Here is a 15,168-nt window from a genome sequence, read left to right as displayed (position 1 = left end):
CAGGGGTTTTTGTCATCGATGCTACAGCTGTCCAGGATCAGGGCAATGCCATCCAGCTCGTTCACCTACGAAGAACAGAGAAGACAAATTGACACACTGAAACAGCCTGGGAAGGGCTGGAGATTATAGGTGATCTGTTGCTCCTTTTTTATTTCCTTACTCCCTGCTATAATTATACTGTTTGTGCAATTACCTGAAACACCTATATCAATCCAGAAATATTTAAAAACAGACATAAACAAAAAGTGATACTTTTTCTTTTCACCCTTCCCCAAAAATGCTGGGCAACTGGACAGCCATATAAAAAAGTATAATTGGGATGAATTGGGAGATTAGTTTTCACATAAATACACTACCATGTGTCAAACAGATAGCTGGTGGGAACCTGCAGTACAGCACAGGGAGCTCAGCTCCGTGCTCTGTGACGACCTAGAGGGGTAGGATGGGGGTGGGGTGGGAGGGAGGTCCAAGGGGGAGGGGATATGTGTATGCATATGGCTGAAAAAGTTAGATCAAAAATAAAGAAAAAAAAGTATAATTAAACAACACTGCAAACCAACTATACTTCAATACAATTTCTTTAAAACGTATAAAAGTGGATCTCACCAGGATAAACTACAAGTGAGTCTCAGTTTATTAGTAAGTGAATTCTTTTTCTAAGCCAGAAGCAGGGAAAACATTTCTAACTATAGCTCAAAATCCAGAAGCAATAGAGAAAGGTTTTGAAATTTGACTACATTTTTTAAAAAGGTAAATTGAAAGCTGTAAAAATTATCTGAAAGATGTCACAGGTAAAGGGTTAATATTTTAATATATACAGAGCTTGTAGAAACTGAAAAAAAGACCAACAATCCAACAGAAAAATGGATAAAACACATGAACATAAATGGTATAGAAAAAAAGAAATGCGGATGGACTGCAGAGATATCAGAATCTGCTCAACTGTGCTCCTAATAAGATGCAGGCAAATTATGATACCATTTCTCAGCTGCCAGAAGGGCAAATCATCATGTGTGACAACACATGCTGCTGGTAAGGTGACGGGAAACGGCACCCTCAGACACTGCTGGAGTGAATGCGAAGTGGCACGATCCCTATGGTAGGGAACTGGACAATATGTAGCAAAGTCACATGTGTTATTTACTCTTTGGCCCAGTAATCCCATTTCTAGGATCAAAAATACAGTGTCACGTGGAATTATGTTTGTACAAGGTTATTCACTTCAGCACAGCTTATACTTTTATAAAACTTCTATTGAGGTATAATTCACATACCATAAAACTCACCCATTTAGATACAATTCAGCGGATTTTAGCATATTCCCAAAGCTGTCTCACTATCACCACTATCTTAGAACATTTTCACTACCCCCAAGAGAGTTTTTAAACTGGGCTGACAGGGCAAGACCTTGCCTTGTCAAGAGCGTTTTAGAAGAGAGTTTTTAAACTCCATTCCCATCAGCAGTCACTCTTATTTCTCCCTCTCTCCAACCCTTAGCAACTACTAGCCCACTTTCTGTACCTATGGGTGTGCCTATCCCGGGCGTTTCGCACACATGGACTCATTCAGTATGTGGCCGGCTTCCTTCACTTACCGTAAAGCTCCCAAGGTTCATCTGCGTTGAAGCATGCATCAGCACGCTGAATAATAATATTCTAAAGTCTGCATACGTATTTCAGTTTCCATTCATCCACGGACACACATCTGAACTGTTTCAAACTCTTGGCTATTATGATAATGCTGTTACAATCTTTCATGTGCCTATTTTTGAATGGATATACGTATTCAATTCTCTGGCTATATACCGAGGAGTGGAATTGTTTAGCCATATGGTAACTCTATATTTAACACTTTGAGGAACTGCTTGAGTGTTCTTCAAAGTGGCTGCACCATCTTACATTCCACCAGCAATGTATGAGGGTTCCAATTTCGTTACATCCTTGGTAACACTGTCTTTTATTTTAGCCACCCTAGTGGATGTGAAGTGGTGCGTCACTGTGGTTTTGATTTGCATTGCTCTGAGGAGTAATGATGTTGAATGTAGCACAATTTGTAAGAAAAATCCTGTGAACAACTCAAGCATCCATCGATATAGGCTCGTTGAATAAACCATGATCACTAACGTAACGCTATGGAGATACCAGGAGAGAATGGTAAGTGAAAGAAGCAGAGTGCAGAACAGGATTATACGTGAAGCTTTTGTGTAATAAAGGAGGGGAAACAGATGATTTTTTATATTAAAAAAAATGAAGGGTTAAATAAAAAACTAATAATGGTTATTTACAGAGCAAAGCAGAGACTGAAGTGGACGAAACAGGAACAGAGGTGAGACCTCTGTGAATGTACCCGGTCGTACAATTTTGACTTTGGGATCCTGTATATGTTTTACGAAATTTTTGAAATTAAGTTTATAATACATGTAACTAGACTTACTGTGGTGATTATTTCACCAGCTATGCAAATACTGAATCATTATGTTGTACACCTGAAATTAACATACGGTTATATGTCGATTACAGCTCAATTCTGAAGAAATGAATTTATAAAGTTATAAAAACAGAAAATGGAAACAAATTAATCCGACAACATGTGAAACAAAGACAATTATTTCACAGAACTGAAACAGTATTTTGATGGGACGTCCCCAGGGAGCTGTGTCCTGAGCTCAGATGGAACTGCAGTCCCACAGCTGCATGAGGTCGTCTCAGCACCATTAACACTGGGATTAGCATTCTGAACCCTTATTCCTAGATCTAGTTTAAAGAAAATGGGTAATTTATGTCATTAGGAACCAAGATTCTTAGCATAAAAAAGAAGTATCAAATCAAAGTAGTTTACATTTAAATTAGAAATACTAGCATGAACTCATGATACATTTTTCTCTTTTCTTTCTAAAAAATGTTTACTTCCTAGCTGTTTACTGAAAAGGCACAGAAGCAAAGACAAGCCAGTAGCAATGAACATTCCCAACATGACTTAAGGATTCTAAACACCATGGTCCAACTGAAAGAAACCAGATCTCCAGTTGGCTGTGATACACAGACTTGCTGAAGGCAGGAAAGAAGAGAAGAAATCTAATTCCCATAAATTTCCCGAGGCACTGGAAGGTGGTTAATGAACTGCTATTTAACAGACATCCAGCATCTACCAGGCAATGACAGACACTTAAATGATTTCCCTTAATTCTGACAATGCCAGGGTAAGTATTACTGGTTCCATTTTACAGATAAAGAAACTGAGGCTCAAAAGTTAGGTACCGTCCCCATGGTCACTTAACTAATAAGTGCTTTTCAAAGTGAGGTCTGGAGAGCGCTGTCAGTCTGCAAGAAAGTGTGTGAAAGAGTGAGAAACTGTGCCAGCAATTTAACATACTTATGCTATGTTTGCTGAATCTTATAATAAAATTTGGGCTTGAATTTTCTATGTCTTAAAATTGTTTTTTGTTTTCTAGTAATTCATTTATATTATCTTTTATAAACATATTGGTCCAGGATGGTTTGGGGAAAAGATAGCTAGTTCTTCATCACAGATAGTCTGAGAAGCTTTGGCATGGAGGGTTAGCCCACTACTGAGGGTTGGACCTCGTGTTTTTGAGAGGCACAGAGGGAAACTTTATGGCCAAACTGGTAGTGGCCCCACCTGAGACTGTATCCAAAGCTTCTCCGTGCAACCCTCACACCCCCACTGGTCCAATAATCAGCCCTGCACCCACCCGCAGGATGAGGGTGCTAACCACGAAGGCTGCAAATGGGAGAGGAGGGCTCCTACCACATGCACTCGTCTCGGGGTGAAGCGGAGAGACCCAGGACAGGAGCCATGCCTGCTGCCCGGCACAGAGCACAAGAACAGCCGCGGACTCTCACCAGCTCCTTGCGAACGTGTGATCTAGACCCTTCTGGAACGTGGGTGCATCTCCACGCCAGAGGAGCTGGGTGTTTGATGTTGCTAGGGGACCACACAGCATGGGGCTCCCAGGGAAGGCCTCCCTGCAGAGGTGACCTTTAGCTCACGGTTGAGAAGAACGAACAGGAATTAAACACAGAAATAAAGGGGCTGTGGAGAACGCTCTGGGCAGGGGGAAGAGCACACGCAAGAGCTGGGGCATCAGAAGGAACATGTGGTGTTCCAGGAACCCGGAGGCGGCGGCGCAGGGATGAAGAGCGAGGGCTGCACAGCCGGCGCTGGGGGCAGAGTCTGGCCCTACAGCGCTTCTGAGCTGGTGGCTTTGGGTAAGTCATTTACCCTCTAAGACTTAGTTTTCTCCCCTGTCAAATGGGGATGATAGGACCTACTTCACAGGGTGACTGTGAGAATGGCACGGATTACTGTGCTGACTAGCATTCAGTGAAGACTCAATACAGGGCCACAGGGGTGACGGCGTAGTTGGCAATTTCGTGCTGTGAACTGAAAGAAGTTCAGTTGGCTGGGGCAAGGAGTTCAGGGCTGGCTCCCGAGAAAAGCATGAGGAAAACTGGAGGATAACTTCCACAAAGCCGAGTCACAATTCGACTGTGTATGAGGCAAAACTGTAAATTTATTTTCAAAAACCACTTTTTTTTTGTAAGTGAGAAAGTATTAAGGATCTCTTATTCAGTGCAAGAAAAACATCTTGTTTTCGGTGTGGGGAGTAGACTTCTCAGATATGTTAAATGGGTAAAGGAAATAAAATCACAGGCTAAAAACTGACATTTTAAAGCAGGCAGTAAGGGTGAATTAAAGCGATCTTGAAAATCATGGTTACACTAGAGCCGTGCCTGAACTGAGGGTCTGCTTTCCTAAGATAAGTATTTCTCATTCACACCACTGCATTATGAAATGATATTAGATAATTTTTTATAGAAATTCATTAAATGAACTATAAGTGGTGTGAACTATAAGTGAACTATTCTAGACAAGGACAGCAGTGGCATCATGACAAACACGCAATATACACTGAAGAGTGAACACAGGTTACGGTCACTGGGAAAAGAACCCCAGGATGCAACACCGCCAGGAGGAGTGACTGGTGCTCTGTGTCATCACCAAGCTCAAGCTTTACAAGTTCCTGCTGCCGCTGAGCTGCAGCACGGAGCTCCTGTCAGGAGAGGGGGAAACAGTTAGGGAATTAACAAGTTTTCTTCTGTTCGTGCTTCCTAAAACAAGGAAGTTGTTTGTTTCTTTACCTAACACGTTGGGAACTGATTCTAGACCCACAATGAATGAGTCACAAGTTGTAGTTCCTAACAAGGAGCCAAGCTCAGTCAACGCTTTCACGATGTAACACATCTCAACAAGGCAGTAAGTCTGGCTTAAACAAACTAACATTTAGCCTCTGGAAACAGAGTTGTAAATAGCAGGACAACTCACTGATTTGCTACCTGTTCTCTCCACCGAAGCCAACAGTAATCTCAGAGAATGCACCCTGCAAAGTGTGTGGGCCCAACCCGAATTAATATCTAAGCTTCTTTAGGGAAATGTATTAGGTTGACCAAAAAGCAGAGCCTCAATTATTCTGTCTGCTCTCACACTGAACGCTAAATACAAAAATAAAAAAAACCTGAAGAAAGACAAGAGCACAATACCAATGCAGGACTGAATCTCCTGTTTAAACGCCCCATGAATCAACGTAACTAACATTTGGTGAAAATGTGTTCATAACACAGTGCCTCAAAACAAACGCACACACACAAAGATCAGCAGAGTCCTGTGCTGAAGCGAGCACACAACCAACATGGGTGTGGCAACGCTCGGACAAGCTCTGATCTACAGAGGAAGCCATTCTCAGAGGCCTGACGGCAACTCAGAAGGCTCGAAGCCCGAGGGGATGCAGGCGGGTGCTGCATGAGGTGCACCATCTTGTATGAGATGTGGGCGTGCCCGCCCACGGGGTGAGACCAATTACCATCCCAAGCACACAGAGGAAAGAGGGATACTTTTGGAGGCAGACAGACCTACAAGAGAGTCCAGCTCAGCCCTCTAGCTGTGTAACCTGTGGAGGGTTCTGAGCTTCATGAAGTCTAGATTCTCTTATGCACAACAAGAGAGTGGTGCCCACCTCACAGGGTTAAAGTAAGGTTTACACAAGAAAGCATTCAGGACAGCACCCAGCACACAGGAAGGACACAGGAAATGGCAGCAGTCTGCAATGTTATTTTCACTTGGTTCTGAGGTTCTCTAGGATTCCTTCCACACTTGAAAAGGGCTGGACATGGTAATCCTTCACAGAGCACAAGCTGTTGTTCAGCAAAGTCTGAATATATGAACATACGTTTCTGCAATCACAGGAAATCTGGTAGGGATGGGTTGCTCTAAGCTAGTACTATGTTCTTGACTGTCTCATGAACTGGGTACACCTCTGGTTACTAATTTCCAACCATACTCCTCTGCTGGCTTTTGCCTTCCACAATCAACTCTAAGTCTCACAAAAATAAGTATTGTTTATCTCTGTGTTGCATTTATTTCCATGGTGTTCTGTGCAGCTTACTACTAGGCATTTCATGATTGAGTTGCTATGCCAGAGGAACAACTAAGGATGTTACCCAAGAAGCAACAAGAAAGCACACGACCTGCATTTCAGTCTTTCTCTAGGACTCAGAGCAAAAGCCTAGGCCAGAGGTTCACAACCTTGACTCCACATTAGAATCACTTGGGGAGATTTCGAAAACAACCAATGCCGTGGTCCCAACCCCAGAACACATCAATCAGAATCTCTGGGAGCAAAGCCTGGACAGCAGTGTCTTTAGACAAACTCTTCGGGTGATTCCGACATGCAATGAGTTGCGCACTCCTGATTTACGCAAAGTCCAAGAGCACCTATCGAGGCAAACAAAGTCTGAGATCTGCTGCAAACCCTGAAAGAACTCCTAAAACAGAAGACACTGTCCTTCACACTTTTCCCCCGGGTGCTGTTTTCTTTACTTATGAAATAAACTTTGTTGAGATGTCCCCATTTACACACAGGGGACTGCAATTGCACCTGTGTAACCACAGACAAATCAGGATAGAGAACATTTCCATCACCCCAGAGAGTTCCTGTGCACCTCTACAATCACTGCTTTAGTAACCATCCATCTGCTTCCTGTCACTAGAGGTAGAACTTGTCTGTTCTATACTAATAAGACCACATCAAAAGAACTCTTTTTCAATGTTTTTGAGATTCATCCATGTTGTTACATGTATCGGTAGTTTATTTTTATTTCTGATTATGAATATACCATTTATTTATCTATTCACATGTTGATGGACAGTTTTATCTGTAATGAACAGAGGTGCTATGAACACTATGTGTTCATGTCTTCTTGTGGACACGTGTTTTCATTTCTCCTGGGGTGATGTCTAAGAGTGGAATTGCTGGGTCATTTTTTTTTTTTTTTTTTTTTTTTTTTGCAGTACACGGGCCTCTCACTGTTGTGGCCTCTCCTGCTGCGGAGCACAGGCTCCGGACGCGCAGGCTCAGTGGCCATGGCTCACGGGCCCAGCCGCTCTGCGGCATGTGGGACCTTCCCGGACCGGGGCATGAAACCCGTGTCCCCTGCATCGGCAGGCGGACTCTCAACCACTGCGCCACCAGGGAAGCCCTTGCTGGGTCATTTTTTAAGTCTATGTTCAACTTTATATAGGAACTGCCAAACTGTTTTCCACCACGATTGTACCATTTTACATTCCCTCCAACAATGCAACTGAGTGACCCTGGATCCTTAACAACGCTTGGTACTGTCAGACTTTTTAGGTGACATCGTATTGTGGGTTTTGTTTGCATTTTCGTGATGACTGATGTGTAGCATCTTTTCAGGTGCTTATGGGCCATTTCTGTATCTTTTTTATGAGGTGTTGTTCAAATATTTTGCCCATTTTACTACCTGGGCTACTCTTTCTTGCTGAGTTGTAGGAGTTCTTCACATAATTTGGATATGGGTGAGTCCTATGCCAGATATAAGCACTGTAGGTATTTTCTCCTAGTCTGTGACTTGCCTTTTCAGTTTCTTAATAGTGTGTTTCAAAGAGTATAACTTTTAAATTTAGGTGAAGAACAATTTATCAAAATATTTTCCATGATTAGTGCTTTTTGTGTCCTAAGAAATTATGGCTTTCTTCAACACATCCACAATGTTTTCTTCTATAGGTTTTATAATTCTAGCTTTCATATTTCCATTATAAATGAACTTTTGAGTTTAGTGCAAGATAAATGTCAAGGTTCTTCTTTTTCCCCCATAAGGATGTACAATTGTTCCAATACCATTTGTTGAAAAGACTAGCTTTTCCCCATTCACTCTATATTTGGACTCTATTTTATATTGGACTTTCTATACATCTACCTATATTTAAGCTAATACTATGCTGCTTTAATTAGCCTCCTAGTAAGTCATGAAAGAAGCAGCACAATCCTCTAATTCTGTTGTTTGAAATTGCTTTGGCTATTGCATTAGTGTCCTAAGGCTGCTGTAACAAAGTACCAGAAACCGAGTGGCTTACATAACAAAGTTTATCCTCTCACAGTTCCGCAGGCCAGAAGTCTGAGGTCAAGGTGCTGGCAGGATGGGTTCCTTCCACGGGCTATGAAGGAGAATCTGTTCCATGCCTCACTCTGAACGTCTGGTGGTGTGCTGACCACCTTTGATGTTCTCTGGCTAGTAGATCTCTGCCTTCACCTTCACATGGCTTCTTCCTCTTCTTCTTCTTTATTGAACTATACCTGACTTACAGTATTGTGTTAGTTTCAGATATACAGAAAAGTGATTTGGTTCTCTATTTTTCAGATTCTTTTCCATTATAGGTTATTACAAAATATTGAATATACTTCCCTGTGCTATATAGTAAATCCTTGTTGTTTATCTATTTTATATATAGTACTTTGTACCTGCTAATCCCAAACTCCTAATTTATTGCCGCCCCCCCGCCGCCCCGCTTTCCCCTTTGGTAACCAAAAGTTTGTTTTTCTGTCTATGAGTCTGTTACTGCTCTGTAAATAAATTCATTTGTATTATTTTTTGGATTCCACATATACATGTTATCATCTAATATTTGTCTTTCTCTGCCTGACTTACTTAGTATGATAATCCCTAGGTCTAGCCACGTTGCTTCAAATGGCAATATTTCATTCTTTTTTATGGCTGAGTAATATTCCATTGTATATATATATATATATATATATATATATATATATATATATATATATGCCACATCTTCTTATCCATTCATCTGTTAATGGACACTTAGGTTGCTTCCACGTCTTAGCTATTGTGAATACTGCTGCTATGAACACTGGGGTGCATGTATCTTTTCAAATTAGAGTTTTCATCTTTTCTGGATATATGCCCAGGAGTGGGATTGCTGGATCATATGGTAATTCTATTTTTAGTTTTTTGAGGAACCTCCATACTGGTTTCCACAGTGGCTGCACCAATTTATATTCCCACCAACAGTGGAGGAGGGTTCCCTTTTCTTCAGCACTTATTATTTGTAGACTTTGTGATGACAGACATTCTGACTGGTGTGAGGTGATACTTCATTCTAGTTTTGATTTGCATTTCTCTAATAATTAGAGATGCGGAGCACCTTTTCATGTGCCTATTGACCATCTGTATACAGTCTTCTTTGGAGAAAAGTCTATTTAGGTCTTCTGCCCATCTTTTAATAGGGTTGTTTTTTGCTATTGAGTTGTATGAGCTGTCTATTTTGGAAATTAAGCCCTTGTCAGTCAAATCGTTTGCAAATGTTTTCTCCCAGTAGGAAGGTTGTCTTTTCTTTTTGTTTATGGTTTCCTTTGCTATGCAAAAGGAAACGTTTATACATTTGATTATATGTTTATATGTTTGATTAGGTCTCACTTGTTTATTTTTGCTTTTATTTCTTTTGTCTTGGGAGACTGACCTAAGAAAACATTACCATGATTTTACTGAGATTTGTTTTATGGTCCAGTGTATGGTCTGCCTTGGTGAATGTTCCATGTGTACTGTAAAGAATATGTATTCAGCTGTTGGGTGCAGGGCTCTATAAACTTTAATTGGTCAAGCTCATTGATCAGTGTTCAAGTTTCTGTATTACTCCTGAGTTTCTCCTTGTTCTAGAATTTACTAAGAGTGCTGAAATCTTCAATTATGATTATAGATCTATTTCTCCTTTCAGTTCTGCCAGTTTTTGCTTAATGTACTTGAAGTTCTACTATTTGCAATGTATGTTCATGTTTTTATGTCTTCTTGATGAGCTGATCCTTCAATCATTATGAAATATCCCTCTGTATATCTCAAGTCTATTTTGTCTGAAATTAATATAGCCACTGCACCTTTTTTATGTGTTTGCATGGTATATCATTTTCATTCTTTCATTTTAACCTATCTTCATCTTTATATTCAAAGTGTATTTCTTGTAGTTATCATATAACTGAGTTTTGCTTTTTTAAAATCCAGTCTAACAGTCTCTGTCTTTTAATTGGAATATATAAGCCATTTAGTTTTAATGTACTTATCAATATAGTTGTGTTTAACTATATCATTCTGACATTTGTTTTCTTTTTATCCTAAATGTACTTTTTCCTCTTACCCTGACTTCCTTTAGGCTGAGTATTTTTAAATATTCCATCTTTTTCCCTCCACTATTGGCTTATTAACTAACTCTCTTTCCTTTTTTTTTTTTAAAGTGGTTGTTCTAGGGTTTAGAATATGGATCTTTAACTTTTTTAGTCTATCTACAAATAATATTATACTATTTCACATAAATGTAAGAACCTTACAACTGTATACACCACTTGACATTTGGGCAACTGCTCTCACACGTTTTACTTCTATATACATTATAAACCTCCAAATACATTGCTATTATGATTGTTTCAAAGAGCTGATGATATTTTTTACAAATTAAAAATTGAAGATAAAGGCATTTTATTCTTACTCACATATTTAGTTTTTCCAGTATTTTTGATTTCTTTGTATAGAATCAGGTTTCCAGCTGGTACCATTTTCCTTCACCTGGTACAACACCCTTCAACATTTCTTATAGCACAGTTCTGCTGAGAGCAAATTCTCTCAACTTTTGTTTGTCTGGAAATGTCTTTATTTTGCCCTCATTTTTGAAGGATATTTTGTCTGGATATATAATTCTAGTTTTCTTTTAGTATTTTAAAGATGTCATTCTTTTGATTCCTGTTTTGCATTATTTCTGGAGAGAAGCCTGCTATCACTCTTATCTTTGTTCCTCTTGACTGACAGGCAAAAGTCAGTGAATTAGAGAGGAAGAACACACAGAAAAGATGAACCCAAACCAAAACCTGGCTCACTGTAAACATTAATAGAATGGAAAAATTCCAGAAAGACTGATGAAGGAAAAAAGAGAGATATCTATTTAAAAAGAATAGAATGAAAAGAGAGAAATAGATATAGAAAACATAGATAAAATAATAAAATATTATGAATTTTATGGAAAAAAATAGAAAATCTAGTTTTTCTGAGAAAAACTGACACAATAAATAGAAAGCTTGAAAAAGTCAATACTTTAAATATTTAAATTCAAATAATTTAAAGATATGAAAATACCAAAGACTCACTGACAAAAATAGTCAAAGACCCAAAGAGCTGTTCAAGTAAGTACCATCAAATTTTTAAGGAACAGGTAATCTATTATGTATGTAAGTTATTCAAAAACAATAAAAAAAAAACGAGGGAAAGCTTCCCAATTCATTTTATGAGGCTGTTATGGCTTGATTCTAAAAGCAGGATTAAGACAGACCAGTATAAGAAAAACAACAGGCCTATTTATGAACATACACCATTTCCCAAGACAACCCCACCCAAAATTCCTGGAAATAATATTAGATTAATTAAACATACCTTAAAAATTCATCATCATCTTAATGCTGATCAGAAAATCTACAAGGCAATTATCCTCATTAATGTACTAAGAATTATCTCAATATCACAGAAAAAGCATCAGATAATGCTTAGCACCTATTATTTTTTTAATTCTCAGAAAACTAGAAAACTATTTTAACTTGTAAATGGCTTGTGTCAGAAACCTACAGCAAATATCATACCTAAGAGAAAATTTAGAGAGATTCCCAAGACCAGAAAAAACACAAGGATACTGTCTTCTTACTCTGATGTAGAAATATAAACTGAATGGCATACTGCAGTTGTGAAAGGTCTTTGGAGCACTGTCTCTAGAAAACAAAGAGGGGTTAGAATGGTGTGAAAAAGTGGTTCAGTCTCAGGACTGCCTGGTGGTGCAATGGCTAAGGCTCCTCGCTCCCAATGCAGGGGCCCGGGCTCCACCCCTGCTCGGGGAACTAGATCCCACATGCATGCCGCAACTAAGGAGCCTGGAGCCGCAACTAAGGAGCCCGCGAGCCGCAACTAGGGAACCCGCCTGCCTCAACTAAGACCCGGTACAACCAGAAAAAAGAAAAAAAAAAAAAAGTGGTTCAGTCTTACTACCAGAACAGAAGCAGTAGATGAAGGGAAAACAAAAGAAAGCAACAGCAGATTTAGATTAAGGAAAAGTAATTTTGTTTACTTGGGGGTGGGGAGAGCAACAGTTAAAATCATAAAGGACAGATTACCCCGATATAAAGTGGGAAATAATCATCTAGACAGTCAGGATAGAAAGATCTAAAGGGAACTGAAAATGTAGCTAGTCCTAACTGCTCCTAAGCTGACTTTTAGAAGAGGGATCGGTATTTTAGTTGCTACCAGAACAGAAACTGTGACTGGAGCCCTACAAAACCCAGGAGAGGGTGCTGGGAGAAGCATGCTTCTGGCTCCCTGGAATTACTCACACAAAGGAGAGCAGGACCCAGGAAATTAGTGAGGAGACTGCTCCCAAATGTCATAGGCCACTAACTGTCACAGACTAACCGAAATGCTGGTGAAACAGAAACTAAGATGTTCTACATCCACCGCTTTCCCATAGCTATCACAGAGCTCCTGCTACTTGACAACAAGCACTAAGTGCTGGTTTCTACGGACACACTTTTGCTCCGGGTAACGATCAGAAGACTGGGAATTGGCTTGTTTCCTGACTTTGGTGTGTGTGGGGAGCCAGTGCATGATAAGCCTGTACCCTGTTAACGCTTTTTTTTTTAGAAGTGAGGCATATCAGAGATTTAGTATTGGGGTTCATGAAACCCCAAGACACCAACCCAGGCTGCAGCTGTTAAAAGAATCCTGACCCCATGCAGGAGTTAAGAGCCCCTCCAGCTGGGATTAAGCAGAATAAGAAATTCAGAGGATACATTTTGCACTTTAATTTCTTTGAATTTTAACTCACATGGGCAGAGAATTTGACTTTAATGTCTTTGGACTTTAATTTAAAATGAAATGTAATCTTTGGATTTTATTATCTCCCTGGGAATTTGATAATGAGATAGAATTAATATTCAAATATAGAGTATCTCCTGTGGGCATTTTATTATTACAGTGAATTTAGGCTTTCACTGGAGTCCCTTAATACGGAATGAATTTTCTGCCTTGAGGTCAAAGTGATTTTGGAGTTAATTTGATTCATGTATTGGTCTGACCCACTTAAGAGTCTTCTGGGGGCAAAATCTCTACTCCCTACCAGGAGTCCAGGAGAAAAAAAGGAGTATGGTTGGTATAGGCAAGAGTGGCCTTACAGAGGTGGGAGCAGAAAGGTCCTGGCAAACTTAAGCTTCTCTCCAAAGAAAGGACACACCTCTGGCCCAATACATTGGCAGAGTAACAACAAAAGCAAACAAGAATGCTGAGAGGTGCAGAAGATTCTTCTCTCTTTATGCTGTGGAGAGAGCTGAATTGACATAATATTCCTTGGCTTCTCGAGGCCTGTGACTGGCTCCTTCCCAGGGTAGTGACAATCAGATTACTGAGTCTGGTTGTATTAAGTCCACAGTACAGACAACAGCTACTTGTTTGATGGTCTGATTCTTTCATTAGACACTGGGGTCTTCAACTGCATGAAGCAGCTTTCATTCATTCTTGCATCCCTTGCCTTGTCCTTAGATGTCAATTTGCTGAAAAAAATACATGTGTGTGAAGGAGGCAAAACAGCTCTTACGCCTGATCCCATCCACACGTCCATCAGCATACAGGTGATCAGGGTCCCTGTGCTTATGAAACTTAACAGACAGAGGCAGACAGATGGACAGCTGCGGGAGAGGGAGAGAGTGCATGGGTAAGAAGTAAGTAAACAAATTAAAAAGTATGTTTACAGATTATGATAATTCCTAATGATCAACTAGAGCGTGGCAGAGGGGGCAGCATTTCAGAAAGGGTGACTTTTCTACAAGATGGTGACATGTGAACTGAGACCTGTCATAAATATGGGGCAGATGCTCAAAGATTTCGAGGGAACCAGAAGTACACCGACTCACGGGTGAAAAGAGTTGAGCATAACTGACTATGGAAAGGAAGCCGGCATGGCTGCATGCAGGGAGATGGTACAATGGTAGGAGAGGAGGATGGAGAGGGAGCAGTAGACCCTATGAGTGGTGGCTCCTCTGCAGTCCCTGGAGTATAGATGTCATCTGGGCCCTTGTTCTTGTTCTTGTTTTTTTTTTTTTTTTAACATCTTTATTGGGGTATAATTGCTTTACAACGGTGTGTTAGTCTCTGCTTTATAACAAAGTGAATCAGTTATACATATGTTCCCATATCTCTTCCCTCTTGCGTCTCCCTCCCTCCCACCCTCCTTATCCCACCCTTCTAGGTGGTCACAAAGCACGGAGCTGATCTCCCTGTGCTATGCGGCTGCTTCCCACTAGCTACCTATTTTACCTTTGGTAGTGTATGTGTGTCCATGCCACTCTCTCACTCTGTCCCAGCTTACCCTTCCCTCTCCCCATATCCTCAACTCCATTCTCTAGTAGGTCTGTGTCTTTATTCCCAGCTTACCCCTACGTTCTTCATGACCTTTTTTTTTTTTTTCTTAGATTCCATATATATGTGTTAGGATACGGTATTTGTTTTTCTCTTTCTGACTTACTTCACTCTGTATGACAGACTCTAGGCCCTTGTTCTTTAGAAACGCAAATCATCAGGTCCCACCCCAGACCTACAGAATGGGAAACTCTGCGGTTAGGGCTCAGCAGACAGTGTTTCTTCTAGAATGGTGGTTGGTAAGAGAAAGATGACTCAAAGCTTCTAAGTTTCTGCTGAGCTGGATGGGGGTGGTGTCATTTACTGAGATAGAGGAGAAAAGACGTGGGGAGGAGCTGGGGGAACT

At 40.4% G+C, this 15,168-nt stretch overlaps 1 protein-coding gene across 2 annotated transcripts in view; it reads right to left on the bottom strand.

Moving 5' to 3' along the window:
- ATXN10 (ataxin 10) overlaps positions 1–15,168 on the bottom strand; it is a 153,283-nt gene that overhangs the window by 27,672 nt on the left and 110,443 nt on the right. The window contains exon 10 of one of the 2 annotated variants that reach the window (XM_004279588.4): positions 2–65. In XM_004279588.4, the coding sequence (XP_004279636.1) occupies positions 2–65 (64 nt within the window). Of the gene's footprint in view, position 1; positions 66–9,713; positions 13,958–15,168 lie in introns of those variants that run through there. The other variant, XM_033405244.2, reaches the window with a different exon arrangement.

The sequence above is a fragment of the Orcinus orca genome, chromosome 11 (genome assembly GCF_937001465.1).
Source record: "Orcinus orca chromosome 11, mOrcOrc1.1, whole genome shotgun sequence".
Lineage (NCBI taxonomy): Eukaryota > Metazoa > Chordata > Mammalia > Artiodactyla > Delphinidae > Orcinus > Orcinus orca.
This window is presented reverse-complemented; position numbering and strand designations above follow the sequence as displayed.